A 14,429-nucleotide genomic window follows, 5' to 3' on the forward strand; every position below is an offset into this window, starting at 1 on the left:
CTACATGTGCTATAATGTGTTAGTATACAGAACTTGTGTGTGATCTGCCATGAGCTGAGCTTGATGTTTGTCTTGCTGTTCCAGTGTGTCACTGACTACACCTGTGTCATCCCCTCACGATCATGGAACCTCGCCGACTGTGGCCGATCGTACTGGACTGTCTCTGTCACTCACTGTCAAGACAGATGGTATGTTTTCCTAAAACACACTTGACACTCTATTAAATTAGCTTTAAGCTTGAAGTTTGCTCATACTTAAAGGCAAACAAACTAAAAACTTGACCAGAGGTTGGAAGAGCTTCTATGTTATATTTATGTAATTTTAGTTTGCCTTTTAATTTGAGAGAATCTGAAGATTTTTCAATGTAACTGATATGACGATTGGTTGTTCACAATGGCCGACAATGTGTGACAAGGTAGCCTAAGCATCTGATTTACAAATATTGATCACGATTGATCAGTGGGTGTGACCATTCATTACTGTAATCCCATGCTCATGTTTAAGAGTTACGTGGTTGCATGACTAAGATGGTATGCCTGCTTCAGATGGCAGTGAGTTGGTGATGCCCTTGATTGTGGACTTGAAGGAAATCCTGCAGACGGCCAAGCAAGTGTATGAGAAGGTAACGATTCACCATACAATACCATTATTAATTGGCTGAGATTGACAGGATTTTGTGTGTGTTTGTTATCAGTGTTATGTTCAGCTTGTCATCATCAATGTTCAAGAAAGGGCACACGTGTCCCAGTCCTCCGAAGCACCGGAATTTGTGTGCACGGTTGCATCCTGTCCGTAATTTTGCTTAATAATGGGTTTGAATCCCAGAATCGCCCTGATTATGATCCATGGTTTGTCTTCACTGTGTTTGTAGTCTTTAAGTAAACATGTATGACCTGTGTGACTGTGGGCTTTCCTCACACAATAAGCTAATATACAGTGATCAAATACTGATTGAGGTGCGAGCAGCCCTCTAAATATTCAGGAGTTGGCGTCTGTTTAGGACATGCAGTTGAGTATTGGTTTCCTTTGGGGCTAAAGCTTTCTTTCAGAAATCTCTCGACGCTTGAAAATACCGAGTCGTTTTTGACCAAATAAGGAACTAAACTGCCGGTATTAAGAAAGTACACACCCATGTTTGATGGTGGCTAAATGTGATACAAGAAATGGTGATGGGGAGACACCCTCCATGGTCTAGTGGTAGAGCATCCGCCCGGAGAGCAGAAGGCCCGGGGTTCGATCCCCGACTACGTCATCCCAAAAGACATTAAAAGATGGTACTTGTTGTTACCGTCTGGCGCTCGGCATTAAGGGGCTAAAACAAGGACTGTTTGGCTCAGAGTCAGTATACTGTGTCTGAGTGGGGTATTCATGTTAAACTGCGGCATGGTGTCTCAGTGAGCTAGCACTATAAATCGGCATCAGTCCGGACTAGTACAAACACACACACACGTACATGCACGTCGCTATATAAGTGCAATAATCTTGGACGCGACGTTAAACCCCATTTCACCTCACCTCACCTGGTGATGGGGATGTATTTCATATGGGTATCATAGTGATGCTTTGGACTGTTTTCAGCCAAGTAACATTTTGTTTGCTTTTGGAACTTTTGGCCATATCCAGTTTTCACGTCTGTACTTTCTCTTGACCTGGAGTTTCTTTTTGCCTGAAGATTTTAGTTGATATTGATAGACAGGTACTAATTTTTCCATGGGTATTTTAACCCCAAACGATGTTTATATCCCATGGGTAAGAAGCTTGTTGCCTATTTCATGGAACTTGTTTCTTTAATATTTTACAAATTCATTATTGACATGTTTGGCAGTTTACTTCAGTCTCTATAAGCCTTCAGTGTTTATGTTATCTTTCATGCTCAGTGATGCGTGAAGATCCGGGGTAGAATAGGTCTTCGTTAAAGGCGACTGTGCTTGTCGTAAGAGGCGACTAACTGGATCGGGTGGTCAGGCTTGCTGACTTGGTTGATGCATGTCACTGTGTCCGAATTGCGTGGAATGATGCTCATGATGTCAATCACTGGATTGTCTGTTCCAAACTCGATTATTTACTGACCGCCGTCATATAGCTGGAATATTGCTGCGTGCGGCATTAATTAAACAACAAACAAAGAAAAATCTCATGCTCAGTTGCCCTGTTTCAGTGTAAGACAATGGAAGGAAGCCCCTCGATGTCCGTGCTTCATGATATCTACCAGGAGGCTGCGGAAACATTCACCGAGCTCTGCGAGAAAAGCAAATCTAGCCAATCAAAAGACAAGGAGAAAAAAGAATTATCGGAGAGGGATAAAATGATTGTGAACAGTGTTGTTGATAAATTACAGCCTTCTGTGGATGAGTTGTCACACCGGATGAGTAGACAAATATTTCATGAAGTAATTGGGAGTGTGGTTGCTGAGGCGCAACAGAAATGAAGATGGCCATGCCTTAGTGAATGTGTATCTGTGGATGTGTGCTTCTGTGATGACGCCAGGCGTAGACGTCAGATCTCGTTGGGATGCAATGTTTTTTTGTTTGAGGGTGCTCTAAATACAAGTGCTTATGAGAATGGATTTTTTTTTTTTGTTGAGAAGAGTGGACCATGTTTGACCATCAGAGAAAATCTGCAAGAGGTGATGAATTTGAAAACAAAATTATATGTCTTGTAAATGGAACTTTTAAAGAAAAAACAAGGACACCTTCCCAACACTTCCACGTGTAGATCAGGTCGCAATGGTCGCCCCAAGTTTGACAAGGAACAGATTGTTTCGGGAAAGTGGTCCCCAGTTCGGTACAACAGTGGAAATATATACTTAAGGGAAATTGGGGAAATATGTTTACATCATCTAAATATTTCATATTTCACCAGTTTTGTAAGAGTAAATTTTGATTTATTTATTTTACCATGACCATTGCTTTTGAAGAATTATTACAAATTGACACATACCATATTCGCTGTAATAAGCTCGCCCTGATCAATTTCTAGACCAATCTGTAACTGTAAGTTATCTGTATAAGGGCCCCTAATCAGGCAGAAAATTTACATGACAGTTCATATTTTCTTGTGTATTTTACAGCTTTTTGAAAACACAGCAGTGCAGACTGGGTATTTCATTGTTAAGGAACTATCATCAAATTTTAGTTTTATTAAGTTTGAACTAAGTTTCTTCACAACTACTTGATCTCGGAAAACAAATGTAACTTTTGTATGTCTTTTAAAAGTGTCCCCATTGTCAATTTTCTGAGCTCCCAAAGGCTTGTTACAGCGAATAAGGTTACCGTATATCATGTATTGATTTGTGCTGAGCCTCAGGTAATAGAATTACAATACCATACAGGACCAATACATTTCCACTAGTATACACCAGGGAATTACACCAATAAACAGACCTCTGTATTTTATTTACAGAAATTATTATAATCAGTTCACTTCACTTCCATGGCCGTTGTATTGGTATATTTGAGCACAACCAGACATGCCATACCTATGCTGTGCCCAAATGCATGGAACCAATGCTCCACTGATTTTCACGCGTCTTTATGAATGTTTGTGTGATTGTGAGCCTTGAATCGCGTTGTGCAATGAATAAACGTTGTGTATATACATAGGAAAGTGCTTGCACTGCTGATGGGCAGCTCTAGTGTTGAGATACTGCTGAATTCATATGTGGGAAAAAAGAAATCTCAGTGCATTTATGGGATTATATTGTGACATGTTGTGATTCATCGAGCATTTTGAGGAAGCATTCTTCTGGAGAGAATCATGGTGTCAAATGTGCTTAAATTGACAGTGATTATCAACCTGTCCCCACAGGCTTTGATTTACTTATCCACCTTTGGATTTCATGGATCTTGAATCAAAACGTGACAAATGTGGACAAAGGGCAGATAACTCTTGACTACATGATAGACCAACAGATCACGACTTCATGTTGTTCATAGGATGTATCTATGGAAACCACACATAATATATTGTGCAGGACTAAAACACATATCAAACAATATGTCAAGGATATTGACAGTGAAATGGAGAATTTCATGCAATCATAAAAGGATTTCTGTGAATACTAAGGACCTGTTGTACATATTTCTGCTCTTGGTTATTCTTGCTTCACACAAGTGTACATACTTGTAAGATTAATCATCGTTTCACAAGGATTGTGTTCAGACTTGGTTGTGGCAAAGCTATACACTAATTTTGGTTGTTACTTCAGCACAAACTATTTGCATATTTACAGCAGCTTATTCGTCCTGTATTGATGCTTTTATGGGAGCAGAAAATATTTGCTTTAATCGTACAAATATTTTACAGATATTATTCTTTTGTATTCCCTTTAAGATTAAGATTTTGTTCATAAGGACATGACAGGTGACACTTGACGTTATGCGACTGAAATTATGGCTAGTATTGACTGGAATCTATTTAACAGACTGATGTAAAAGACAATAACTTTAAACAATAATAATATCAATAGGAGGCCAGATTTGATTTGTGGATGAATTTGCCCTAAAATTTGAGAATATATTTCCAAAACCACCTGAGCCAAACACAGAGTTGAGTAAAATATGCATATTTAAATTAGAAAATTGATCAGGCCTTTTAAAACATATTTAAGACAAGTTTTTTGCTTGTACAAAGGGGTTTAGTTCACAACAATTCCCTATGCAGAGTCGCAGCCCTTAACAGTGCCAGGATCTGCTGATCATGGGTTCGAATCCAAGTTTCGACCTGGGTATTATCCTCAGTCTGGCAGAGCCATGGACATATTTGTTAGTTTAAGTGGTAAGCCTCTCTGGCCAACGTCTCTTTGCTCTGTCCTCCTAAAGTGTACAGACATACTACGAGATTACTGAAATGATGAAGCCGCAGAAAACCAACTCATTCACTCTTAGCCTGCAGTTGTGAATAAAACTGTGAAACAATAAATAAGGTTTAAATCTAAAAGAACAGAATTTTCATTTTTGTAAATTTCAACCACTCAATGGGGCATGGGTGGCCCAGTCGTCTAAGACGCCGCGATTCGCTGTGCAGAGTTGCGTCCCTTGGGCACGCCAGAAACCTATGATTGTGGGTTTGAATCCTGGTTCGCCCCGATTATGTTTCTAGGTTTGTCAGCATCATACCCGTGCTCATGGGTTTCACCGAAGTGGTAAACGTCTGAGACCTGCATCACTTCAGGCTTTCCTCCCACATTAAGCTGACACGCCGCGATATAACTGGAAAACTGTTAAAAGCGGCGTTAAACCAAACTCACTCACTCACTCACTCACTCACTCACTCACTCAAAGTACCATGGCAACTGTATCCACTGTAAGTAAGGTCATTTTCATGATTATCGGTCAGTACGAATGTAGCTAGATGCTGACGCTATAAATAATGTCAGCCTGGAGTTCTGGCAGCTCCGACTGATGACAAACATTCCACTTGGCGCATGATCCCATTCAAACTCTTTCAATAAGGGCGGAACTTTAAGATAGTGAGTCTTATTAAAAGTATAATGTCTACAAGTAAAACAAAAGCAGAAGAAGATATGACAATGTTTAAGTTTTGTATCTAACATTTTTAGCATTAATTGTGATATGTTCTAAGAGATACTTTAAATCTTGGTAGGAAGATGTACATATCAATAGTATGGTAACTGGCCTGCGGAATCCAGCTTTGAAATGTGTTATAAGTAGACTTCTTTTAACATTGTGATGCATGTATGTTCCAATCACAAATACTTGGCTGCTGTTTACATAATACAAAAAAAGACTGAAAAATAACGATATTATTATTTGTTTTGGAACATATCAATTAAATTCTATGAATAAGGTTATCCCTATGGCCAGTTTAAGCAATATCATGTGCGAGGACAAAGAGCCTCAGGACATTCATTGGCATTTTTACCTGTCTTGTAATCTAGGTCAGATTGATTTCACATGCATTTAAAGCATTATCAGCATTTGATCATCTTTATCAGCTGTTTAATTCATAGCTTATTTGTTTGCATTTGTATCTTTGTGTTCTGCCCAAACCAAATTGTTATGTTATAAAATTAATTCTGCTGATACCATAGATTTCTTTTGACAAAATATATTTATGTGCAATATGTGACAGTGACATGAGATGCAAGACAGAAATACTGCCAATATTTTAGGTTCAATAGGTTAGACATAGATTAAAATATGAAAAGTAGAATATACTATTGCCACACTACTACTCCTGCTTCTGTGAACAATACAATACTTGAGACGATTATATCATGTATAAATATTCATGACTGATGACGACAAGGCAACATAAAATCAAACAACATATATGTTTCGAGATATTGGTCAAGTCTAATGTGAGAATAATCCCCCCCCCCCAACGTGAAGCTTTGCACTTAAATATGCTAAGTCAATAGCATTGTTTGAATGTTTCTGATCTACAATGAGCAATGCAAGTGTGGCTTCATTGTTGTTGAATCTGACTGTGTCCCTCTTGTTACATGAGATACCTGTAATTGTGACTTCAGTGTGGACATGAAATTTGCTACATGTGATGCCAGTACATGAACATGTGTCTTCATTGTCATCAGATACCATGTGTTGTAGGCCGACAACATAAGAATTGAACATGTGTCTTCATTGTCATCAGATACCATGTGTTGTGGCCAACAACACAACAGTTGAACATGTGTCTTCATTGTCATCAGATACCATGTGTTGTAGGCCGACGACACAAGAATTGAACATGTGTCTTCATTGTTGACAGATACCATGTGTTGTAGGCCGACGACACAAGAATTGAACATGTGTCTTCATTGTCATCAGATACCATGTGTTGTAGGCGACAACACAACAATTGAACATATGACCTCATTGTTGACAGATGTGTTGTGTTGAACAACACCTGTGTTGGTGGTATATGATGCATACACTCCCTCGTGGTGGTTTACTCAATATAAACTGCCTCGATTGGTGGTATATGCTGTAAACATCACCTGTGTTGGTGTTATATGGTGCATACACTGCCTCTATTAGTGGTATATACTGTTCTCACCATCGGTGTTGGTGGTATATGGTGCATATACTGCCTCGTAGTGATGTACTCTGTATACCAATAGGATACACTACTCTATTGGTGGTATATACTGTTCTCACCATCGGTGTTGGTGTTATATGGTGCATACACTGCCTCTATTGGTGGTATATACTGTATACACCACCTGTGTTGGTGGTGTATTGTGCATATACTGTATACCAATGGGATACACTACTGTATTGGTGGTATATACTGTATACACCACCTGTGTTGGTGATATATGGTGCATAGACTGTATACCAATGGGATACACTACTGTATTGGTGGTATATACTGTATACACCACCTGTGTTGGTGATATATGGTGCATACACTATACCAATGGGATACACTACTCTATTGGTGGTATATACTGTATACACCACCTGTGTTGGTGGTATATGGTGCATAGACTGTATACCAATGGGATACACTACTGTTTTGGTGGTATATACTGTATACACCACCTGTGTTAGTGGTATATGGTGCATATACTGTATACCAATGGGATACACTACTGTATTGGTGGTATATACTGTATACACCACCTGTGTTGGTGGTATATGGTGCATACACAGTATACCAATGGGATACACAACTCTATTGGTGGTATCCTCACTTGTGCTTCCATAGTGGAGACGGAGAGATAGAACCACTCTCAGAATCGGTGTAGTAGTCAGTCAACCTAGCTCTTGACTATTAGCTAAACATTAAACTGCATTTGTGTCAAATTTAACTTTAGAATGTTATAGAATCTCATCTTTTGTTATTCAATAACTGTTTCTTCACAGTATGAAATTTGATAGCCATGTACTTGATTTCAAGAAGAAAGTTTACATATCATTACAAGACAAAGTTTTACCTTTAATTTTTTTTAAAATTCAAATTTCAGTGATAGGTCTAATACAAACTGATTTTGCATCTTGTAAGAGGTAATATTATACTTGATCATGCTCCGCAAAATAATCCTTGAAATACAGTGATCATAGTTCTATGTTAAAAGTAAAGCTGTTATGTTTGTCTTAGCGCTATGATTGCTTCGTGCAACAGGGCCCTAGTGAGTAGGTTGAATGACTGCCAATCGCTGATCCACAGAGCCAAATGTACTAGTATGGTTTGTGGAAGAGGGAGCCTTAGACTGAGGCTGCTGTCTCTCTGTCTCCTTCACCCAGACACCCAGGAGACTACCAGGCCAAAACTTTCATACACCAGATTGTTGTATCATGACTTATGTGCTTAAAATAAACATGTATAAAATCTCCTGCAGAAAATAAATCTGTGATATATATCATGTTTTGTTTGTTATACTTTCTTAGTACACTTTGTATATCACTATGAGGGGGATTTCTCACCAGTGAATAATGATTTCACAAATAGACTTGCAATTACTTAAATTACATCATTAACACACAGTGCTCATGCAAAAATATTTTCTGAAAACAAATTCTTTATACATGTTCTCGCTATTAATATATAGTTCCAATTTAAACAAATAATAACTGTGATTTTCTTATGTTTTTCCAAACCGTAAGTTTTTTAATATTTGAGGAAACCTCTGCACCATTGTCTAAATCTACAAAGGCAGAAGTGGAAGCTTATAATTATACCTTGATTTAACCAAATCTTCATATAGGCAGGGGCGGTCGGGTGGCCTAGTGGTTAGAGTGTCATACCGAAGACCAGGGTTCGATGCCGACATTGGTACAATGAATAAAGCCCATTTCTGGTGTGCCCTGCCGTGATATTGGTTGAATATTGCCAAAAGTGGCATAAAACCATTCTCGCTCACACTGCGTATAGCCAAACAGCCTGATGTCCCTGATGCCCCCATTTCACTACCACCACGAATATCCCAAATCGCCCCGAATAGGAAATTTTTCATGTTCGTAGATTAATCTCAATCATTTCTTGAAGTTCTTAAATGAATCCTATTTGATTCCCAAACATTGGTACAGTTCGCGGGAGTTCGTCAAAAGCTTTCGTGGGAGGGTCCCCGAATTGCAATTTCGTGGCTGTATCGTAATCCATTCGTAATTAATTCTTATGTTCCGAAACAGCTTCGTAATCGATTCTTTTACATTCTTTGCTATTCTTAGCGATTCGTGGCTCCAAAAATGTCTTGTCCTCAACCCGAAAACATCCCGAAACAGCCACGAATGTCCCGAGTCAACTACGAATCATGTCAGAAATAAGTAAGAACAGCATTCGTCCTATTCGTTACTTAGTCGTAGGTGATTCTTACAATTCGTGCATGATCCGTACATGAAGCTTGTAATTCGTACATGTTTCTTAACCCATTCCTGGCATTCTTCATATTTTTCAACCTGATTAGCCACGAAAGTTTGCATTATTGGCCGAATCGTCACGATTTTCGAAAGTTTCCGATTCGGGATGATTCGGGATAGTCGTGGTCGTGTGAAAGTGGGGCATTAGAGGTGCCAGAAACGTATGGTTGTTGGTTTGAATCCCAGATTCGGCCTGATTGCCTCTTGGTTTGTCAGCACAACACTTTGACTCTAGGGTCTCACCAAGGTGGAAATTATCTAAGAACTGCATGATAATTGGGATTTCCTACACACCAAGCTGTCGCCAGGATATATGTACAGGTCTTTGCTTGCCGTAAATGGCGACTAACGGGGTCGGGTCGTCAGGCTCGCTTACTCATTGTTAATTTTGACCGGGGAGGAATAGGTCTTCAGCAACCCCTGCTTGCCGTCAAAAGCGGGAAGTAACTGTACTTCATTTAAATGTTAGGTTCTTGAACGTAATACATGTTTTTGTTCAATTTGATCAATGTTTTATCATAACAAATTCATTGACAAAACCCATACTTGGTAACAGGACAGAGCGCCACGCCCTAAAAGTGTGCTTCTATCCGACCAATCAACCAAGGGAGACCACTCATGCCAGACTATTTCTCCCCGTGTATCAGTGGAGATGCTAATTAGGCGTTTCCAAGACGGCCTTCGCAGCCTGTCCTTCCGCAGCAATAAGTGCACCGGTCCCGGCAACCTTAAAGACAACCGCGTGCTACACACCAGCAAACAGTTTTCAGTTAAGACGAACGGTCTTTACATGTACTAGCAAACGGCTTCATAATTTAGCTAGTACACTCAGGGACTAAACAGACTCAACCGACCCTTCTCATCACCGACGGAAACCGCATCAACGGCAGCCACATCATTATCGGGTACCTCTCGTTTAGTCGATTACTTACTGTAGACTTAGTTTTACATGACTGCATAAATACGTGTTGATTCATCTTTCTTATAAGTACTTATAATAACAGAGCTTTAGCGAGTGTTTTTTTCGTTACTTCACACTAGCCCACTTTTGTTCATTTGTCGATTTCCCTTCGCGCACACTATTTAACGATTGCCTTTTTTAAAAATAGCTGCATGACACCCTTCCGCCATTAACACGCTAACATTCAGTCAGATTTTCTGTCTTGTTGTACCGTCATAGCATATGTAACATGTGTATCCCTCCGACTTTCTTCTGTACATTCCTCTAAGTCTTTCGCCAAATGGCCCTTCTTTCAACCTCCCTCCCCCCTCACTCATGTAGCGTCTCCAGGCTGCGTCCCCGACCCTCAGAGTGTTTTCACCCCGTTTTGTACCCGCCCTGACCACGGTGAGACGCTCCCTGCCCCAGTCATCATAACTTCATTTTCCCGAGGCAAGTGAGTTCACTGACTATAAAGGTCCAGTTTCCACCCTTGCCGAACTAGGCTGGTATTATGGAGTTACATTTTGGCTGGACTAACGAGTCTATGCATAGTCCAATCAAAATCGTGTACCGAAATCGAAATCCGGTTAGTAAACTGACGTGCAGATTTCGGTCGATTGCAGGGTTTGCAGAGCACGTGCACCGCCAATTCGTGGTCAACAGATATTTTCTAAATCTTTTAATGTTTTTAATCAAGGTGTGCACGTGATTTGATGCATTTCGCGATGTTAGACCCGTTTCGTCACAGTATACATCTATATTATTAATCAGATCGTCTTGACTGGGCGCTGCCATTTTGTTTGAAACAAATACAAGTGTTACGAGAGGTGGAATCTGATTGGTCCATAGGAGAGGCTTAGAACTCGTAATTACCACTGGTGGCGCTACGATCGAGCCCAGGAAGTCTAGCCTAGTTCGGCAAGGGTGGAAACTCGACTTGTCAGTTAACTCTCTTGCCTCGGGAAGATGCCATAACTTACGTCGACTACTACCCTGCCCCTAGTGATGACGACAGTGACTACTGGGTCTACGAGGACGAGGACGACGACAGCTGCGTGGGGGACCGGGAAATTCATCCTCTGAGGAAGGCGCTGAAGAGAGTAGATTTCTCATCCAGCGTGTGTCTGTCAGTGTGTGTGCGTGCGTGCGTGCGAGAGGGTTTGTTGTGCATGTGTGATTGAGTGTGTGTGTGTGTGAGAGAGAGAGTGTGTGTGTTTTGCATGTGTGAATGAGTGTAAGTGTAAAAGTAAGAGAGTGCGTTATTCATGCATGTTTGAGTGAGTGTAATTAAGTGTGCATGTGTTAGGGGATGTATTTCACATGTGTGGTTGAATGCGTGCATAAGCGAAGGTTTTTTTTAATAATCTTTTTATTCAGGATTCAAAATACATTGTACATGACATAATACATATTAATACATTAACTGTTTGCACATCATTTGTAATGTGATGATTGATATTACTGGTGATAATAAATGATTTACTGCATAATATATATGTATCACATGATGGAATCCCTTTTTTGAACCTAAAAGCACAACAGCCATTTACTCTTCTCATTCAAACACCATTAACACACTCTCACACAGGGACGCCACAAGCACTCTCTCTCTCTCTCTCTCACACACACACACACACACACACACACACACACACACACACACACACACATACATTGTATTCTTAAAGAGATCTCCAACCTCAAATCAGTGGTTTCAGTGGAATAATATGGAAATGTAGACAGTGACACATGGGCATACCATGATATACGCATGTACACAAGCATATATATAAATATATAAATTCCAAACCTCTGTTTGTGGACAAAGAACATCTATTCTCTATCTTATATCGAAGTTTGAGTTCATTCTTTAAAAACTGTATATTCAGTGGTATGTTTCGAACTCTACATCTGTAGATAAAATATTTTGTGAACAGGATGGTCAAATCAAACACTTTATCAGTTATAAGATTTTCTTTAAAGCCCAAAAAGAATAAATTCTGCTGAAAGATTTAGGTTATGAATGTGTCCACATTTGTCATTTATCCAGCTCATTAACTGTTTCCGGAAATTCTGTACAATATCACTCTCCCACAAGAGATGGATCGTTTCTCTATCATCACTGCAAAAAGCACATTGATCACTGTCCACATTCTTGATATAAAATAGCAATGAGTTGGTTGTAAGTATCCTACGAATTATCCTGAACTGAAACCACCGAAGCTTTGTATCTTTGGTTATTTTGAAAGGTTTTATAAAAATGGATTTCCAACAACTTAATTCTCCAAAAATAAATTCCCATTTCTGTCTGGCTTTCCAACTAACCAAAGGTTCCAAAAGTGTATAATAGCGATGTTTTTTTAATGTGTGTTTGGTAGTAAGTTCATATTTGCTAGAAGATGTGTTTCGCATGTGTGTTCATCTTCCCGAGGCAAGAGAGTTAACTGACTTTAAAAGTCCAGTTTCCACCCTTGCCGAACAAGGCTGGAATTACTGGGCTCGATCGTAGCGCCACCAGTAGCTATTACCAGCTATGTCCCTTTTAAGCCTCTCCTATGGACCAATCAGATTCCACCTCTCGTATCACTTGCGTTTGCTTCACACAAAATGGTGGCGCCCGGTCAGGACGATCTGATCGATAATCAATATCTATATTGTGATAAAACGTGTCTTACATCGCGAAATGCATCAAATCATGTGAGCACCTTGATTAAAAACATGAAAAAATTTGGAAAATATTTGCTGACAACGTGTTGGCGGTGCACATGCTTTGCAAATCCTGCAATCGACCGAAATCTGAACGACAGTTAACGAACCGGATTCGATTTCGGTGCGCGATTTTGATTGGACTATGCATAGACTCGTTAGCCCAGCCAAAATGTAACTCCATAATACCATCCTAGTTCGGCAAGGGTGGAAACTGGACTTTTAAAGTCAGTTAACTCTCTTGCCTCGGGAAGATGATGTGTGTTTGGCTCCAGGTAAGTCTGCATGTGTGAGAGGATGTGTTTTGAAAGTGTGTTTGTGTCAGAGGATGTGGTTTGGTGCCCCTGTAATAGAGCATTTCTCCCTTTTGGACTGTTTTGGCTACACCTTTTCGATTCGTTTTTGGACGCACCCTTTCGATATTTTTAAATTTGTTTTGGCTCACCCTTTGGCTTATACATGAAATGGAACGTGGGCCTTAGACGTGTTGAGACAATACCTTAACCCATCAGCTACACCCCGCTCCCTTATGTCATCTATGTTTGTTTGTTTGTTTGTTTGTTTGTTTGTTGTTTAACGCCGCACTCAGCAATAGTCCAGCTATATGACGGCGGTCTTTAAATAATCGAGCCTGGACCAGACAATCCAGTGATTGACATCATGAGCATCGATCCACGCAATTGAGATACGATGACATGCATCAGCCAAGTCAGCGAGCCCTGACCATCCGATCCCGTTAGTCGCTTTTTACGACAAGCGAGGGTTGCTACTTGTACGAATACTCTCTACTGCTACATGAACGTTCACCTTCATACAGAATGCCCAGAAACCTATGATTGTGGGTTCGAATCCCGGTTCGCCCCGATTATTTTCCTAGGTTTGACAGCACCATACCCGTGCTCGTGGGTTTCACCGAAGTGGTAAACGTCTGAGACCTGCATCACTTGGGGCTTTCCTCCCACATTAAGCTGACACGCCACGATATAACTGTAATACTGTTAAAAGCGGCGTTAAACCCAACTCACTCACTCACTCATACAGAATGATGTACATACACATTTATCTGAATGATCATTAACTTTCATATAAATGTTGATATTGAACGGATCCTTATATACTATATTATACTGTACCGGCTTATTCTGGTCCTGTCGTAGGCGTCGCTCAATCTTTTCCAAGACATACTCTATGGGGGACAGGTCTTAAGAAAAAAGCTGGTCATGGCAGTACAACATTGTTATGCTGCAGCAAAAACATCTGGTACACCCACAGAAAGTAAACTGCTTGATTGTATCAGGGAGTCTTATTCTTTGTATAATCTCACTGACTGTATCGTTCCTCTTCTTCTTTTTAAGGTATAATCAGATGCCAAAGCACGGGTCGAAACCTGATTATACAATGATGAGTTGTGTTCTCCCATCAGTTGGGATGCCACCCCATGCCATTACACTTCC

At 40.1% G+C, this 14,429-nt stretch overlaps 1 protein-coding gene across 3 annotated transcripts in view; it reads left to right on the forward strand.

The window, feature by feature from the left end:
- Window positions 1-5,063, forward strand: part of LOC124134831 (mitogen-activated protein kinase-binding protein 1-like) — a 129,678-nt gene extending 124,615 nt beyond the window's left edge. For all 3 annotated transcript variants that reach the window (XM_046499888.2, XM_046499887.2, XM_046499889.2), the window contains 3 exons: window positions 85-188; window positions 546-622; window positions 2,159-5,063. In XM_046499888.2, coding sequence (XP_046355844.2) covers window positions 85-188; window positions 546-622; window positions 2,159-2,428 — 451 coding nt within the window. In that variant the 3' untranslated portion in view covers window positions 2,429-5,063. The remainder of the gene's footprint in view (window positions 1-84; window positions 189-545; window positions 623-2,158) is intronic.
- The last annotated feature ends 9,366 nt before the right edge of the window (window positions 5,064-14,429 follow it).

This window comes from Haliotis rufescens, unplaced genomic scaffold (assembly GCF_023055435.1).
Source record: "Haliotis rufescens isolate VD_foot unplaced genomic scaffold, xgHalRufe1.0.p SCAF_3, whole genome shotgun sequence".
Lineage (NCBI taxonomy): Eukaryota > Metazoa > Mollusca > Gastropoda > Lepetellida > Haliotidae > Haliotis > Haliotis rufescens.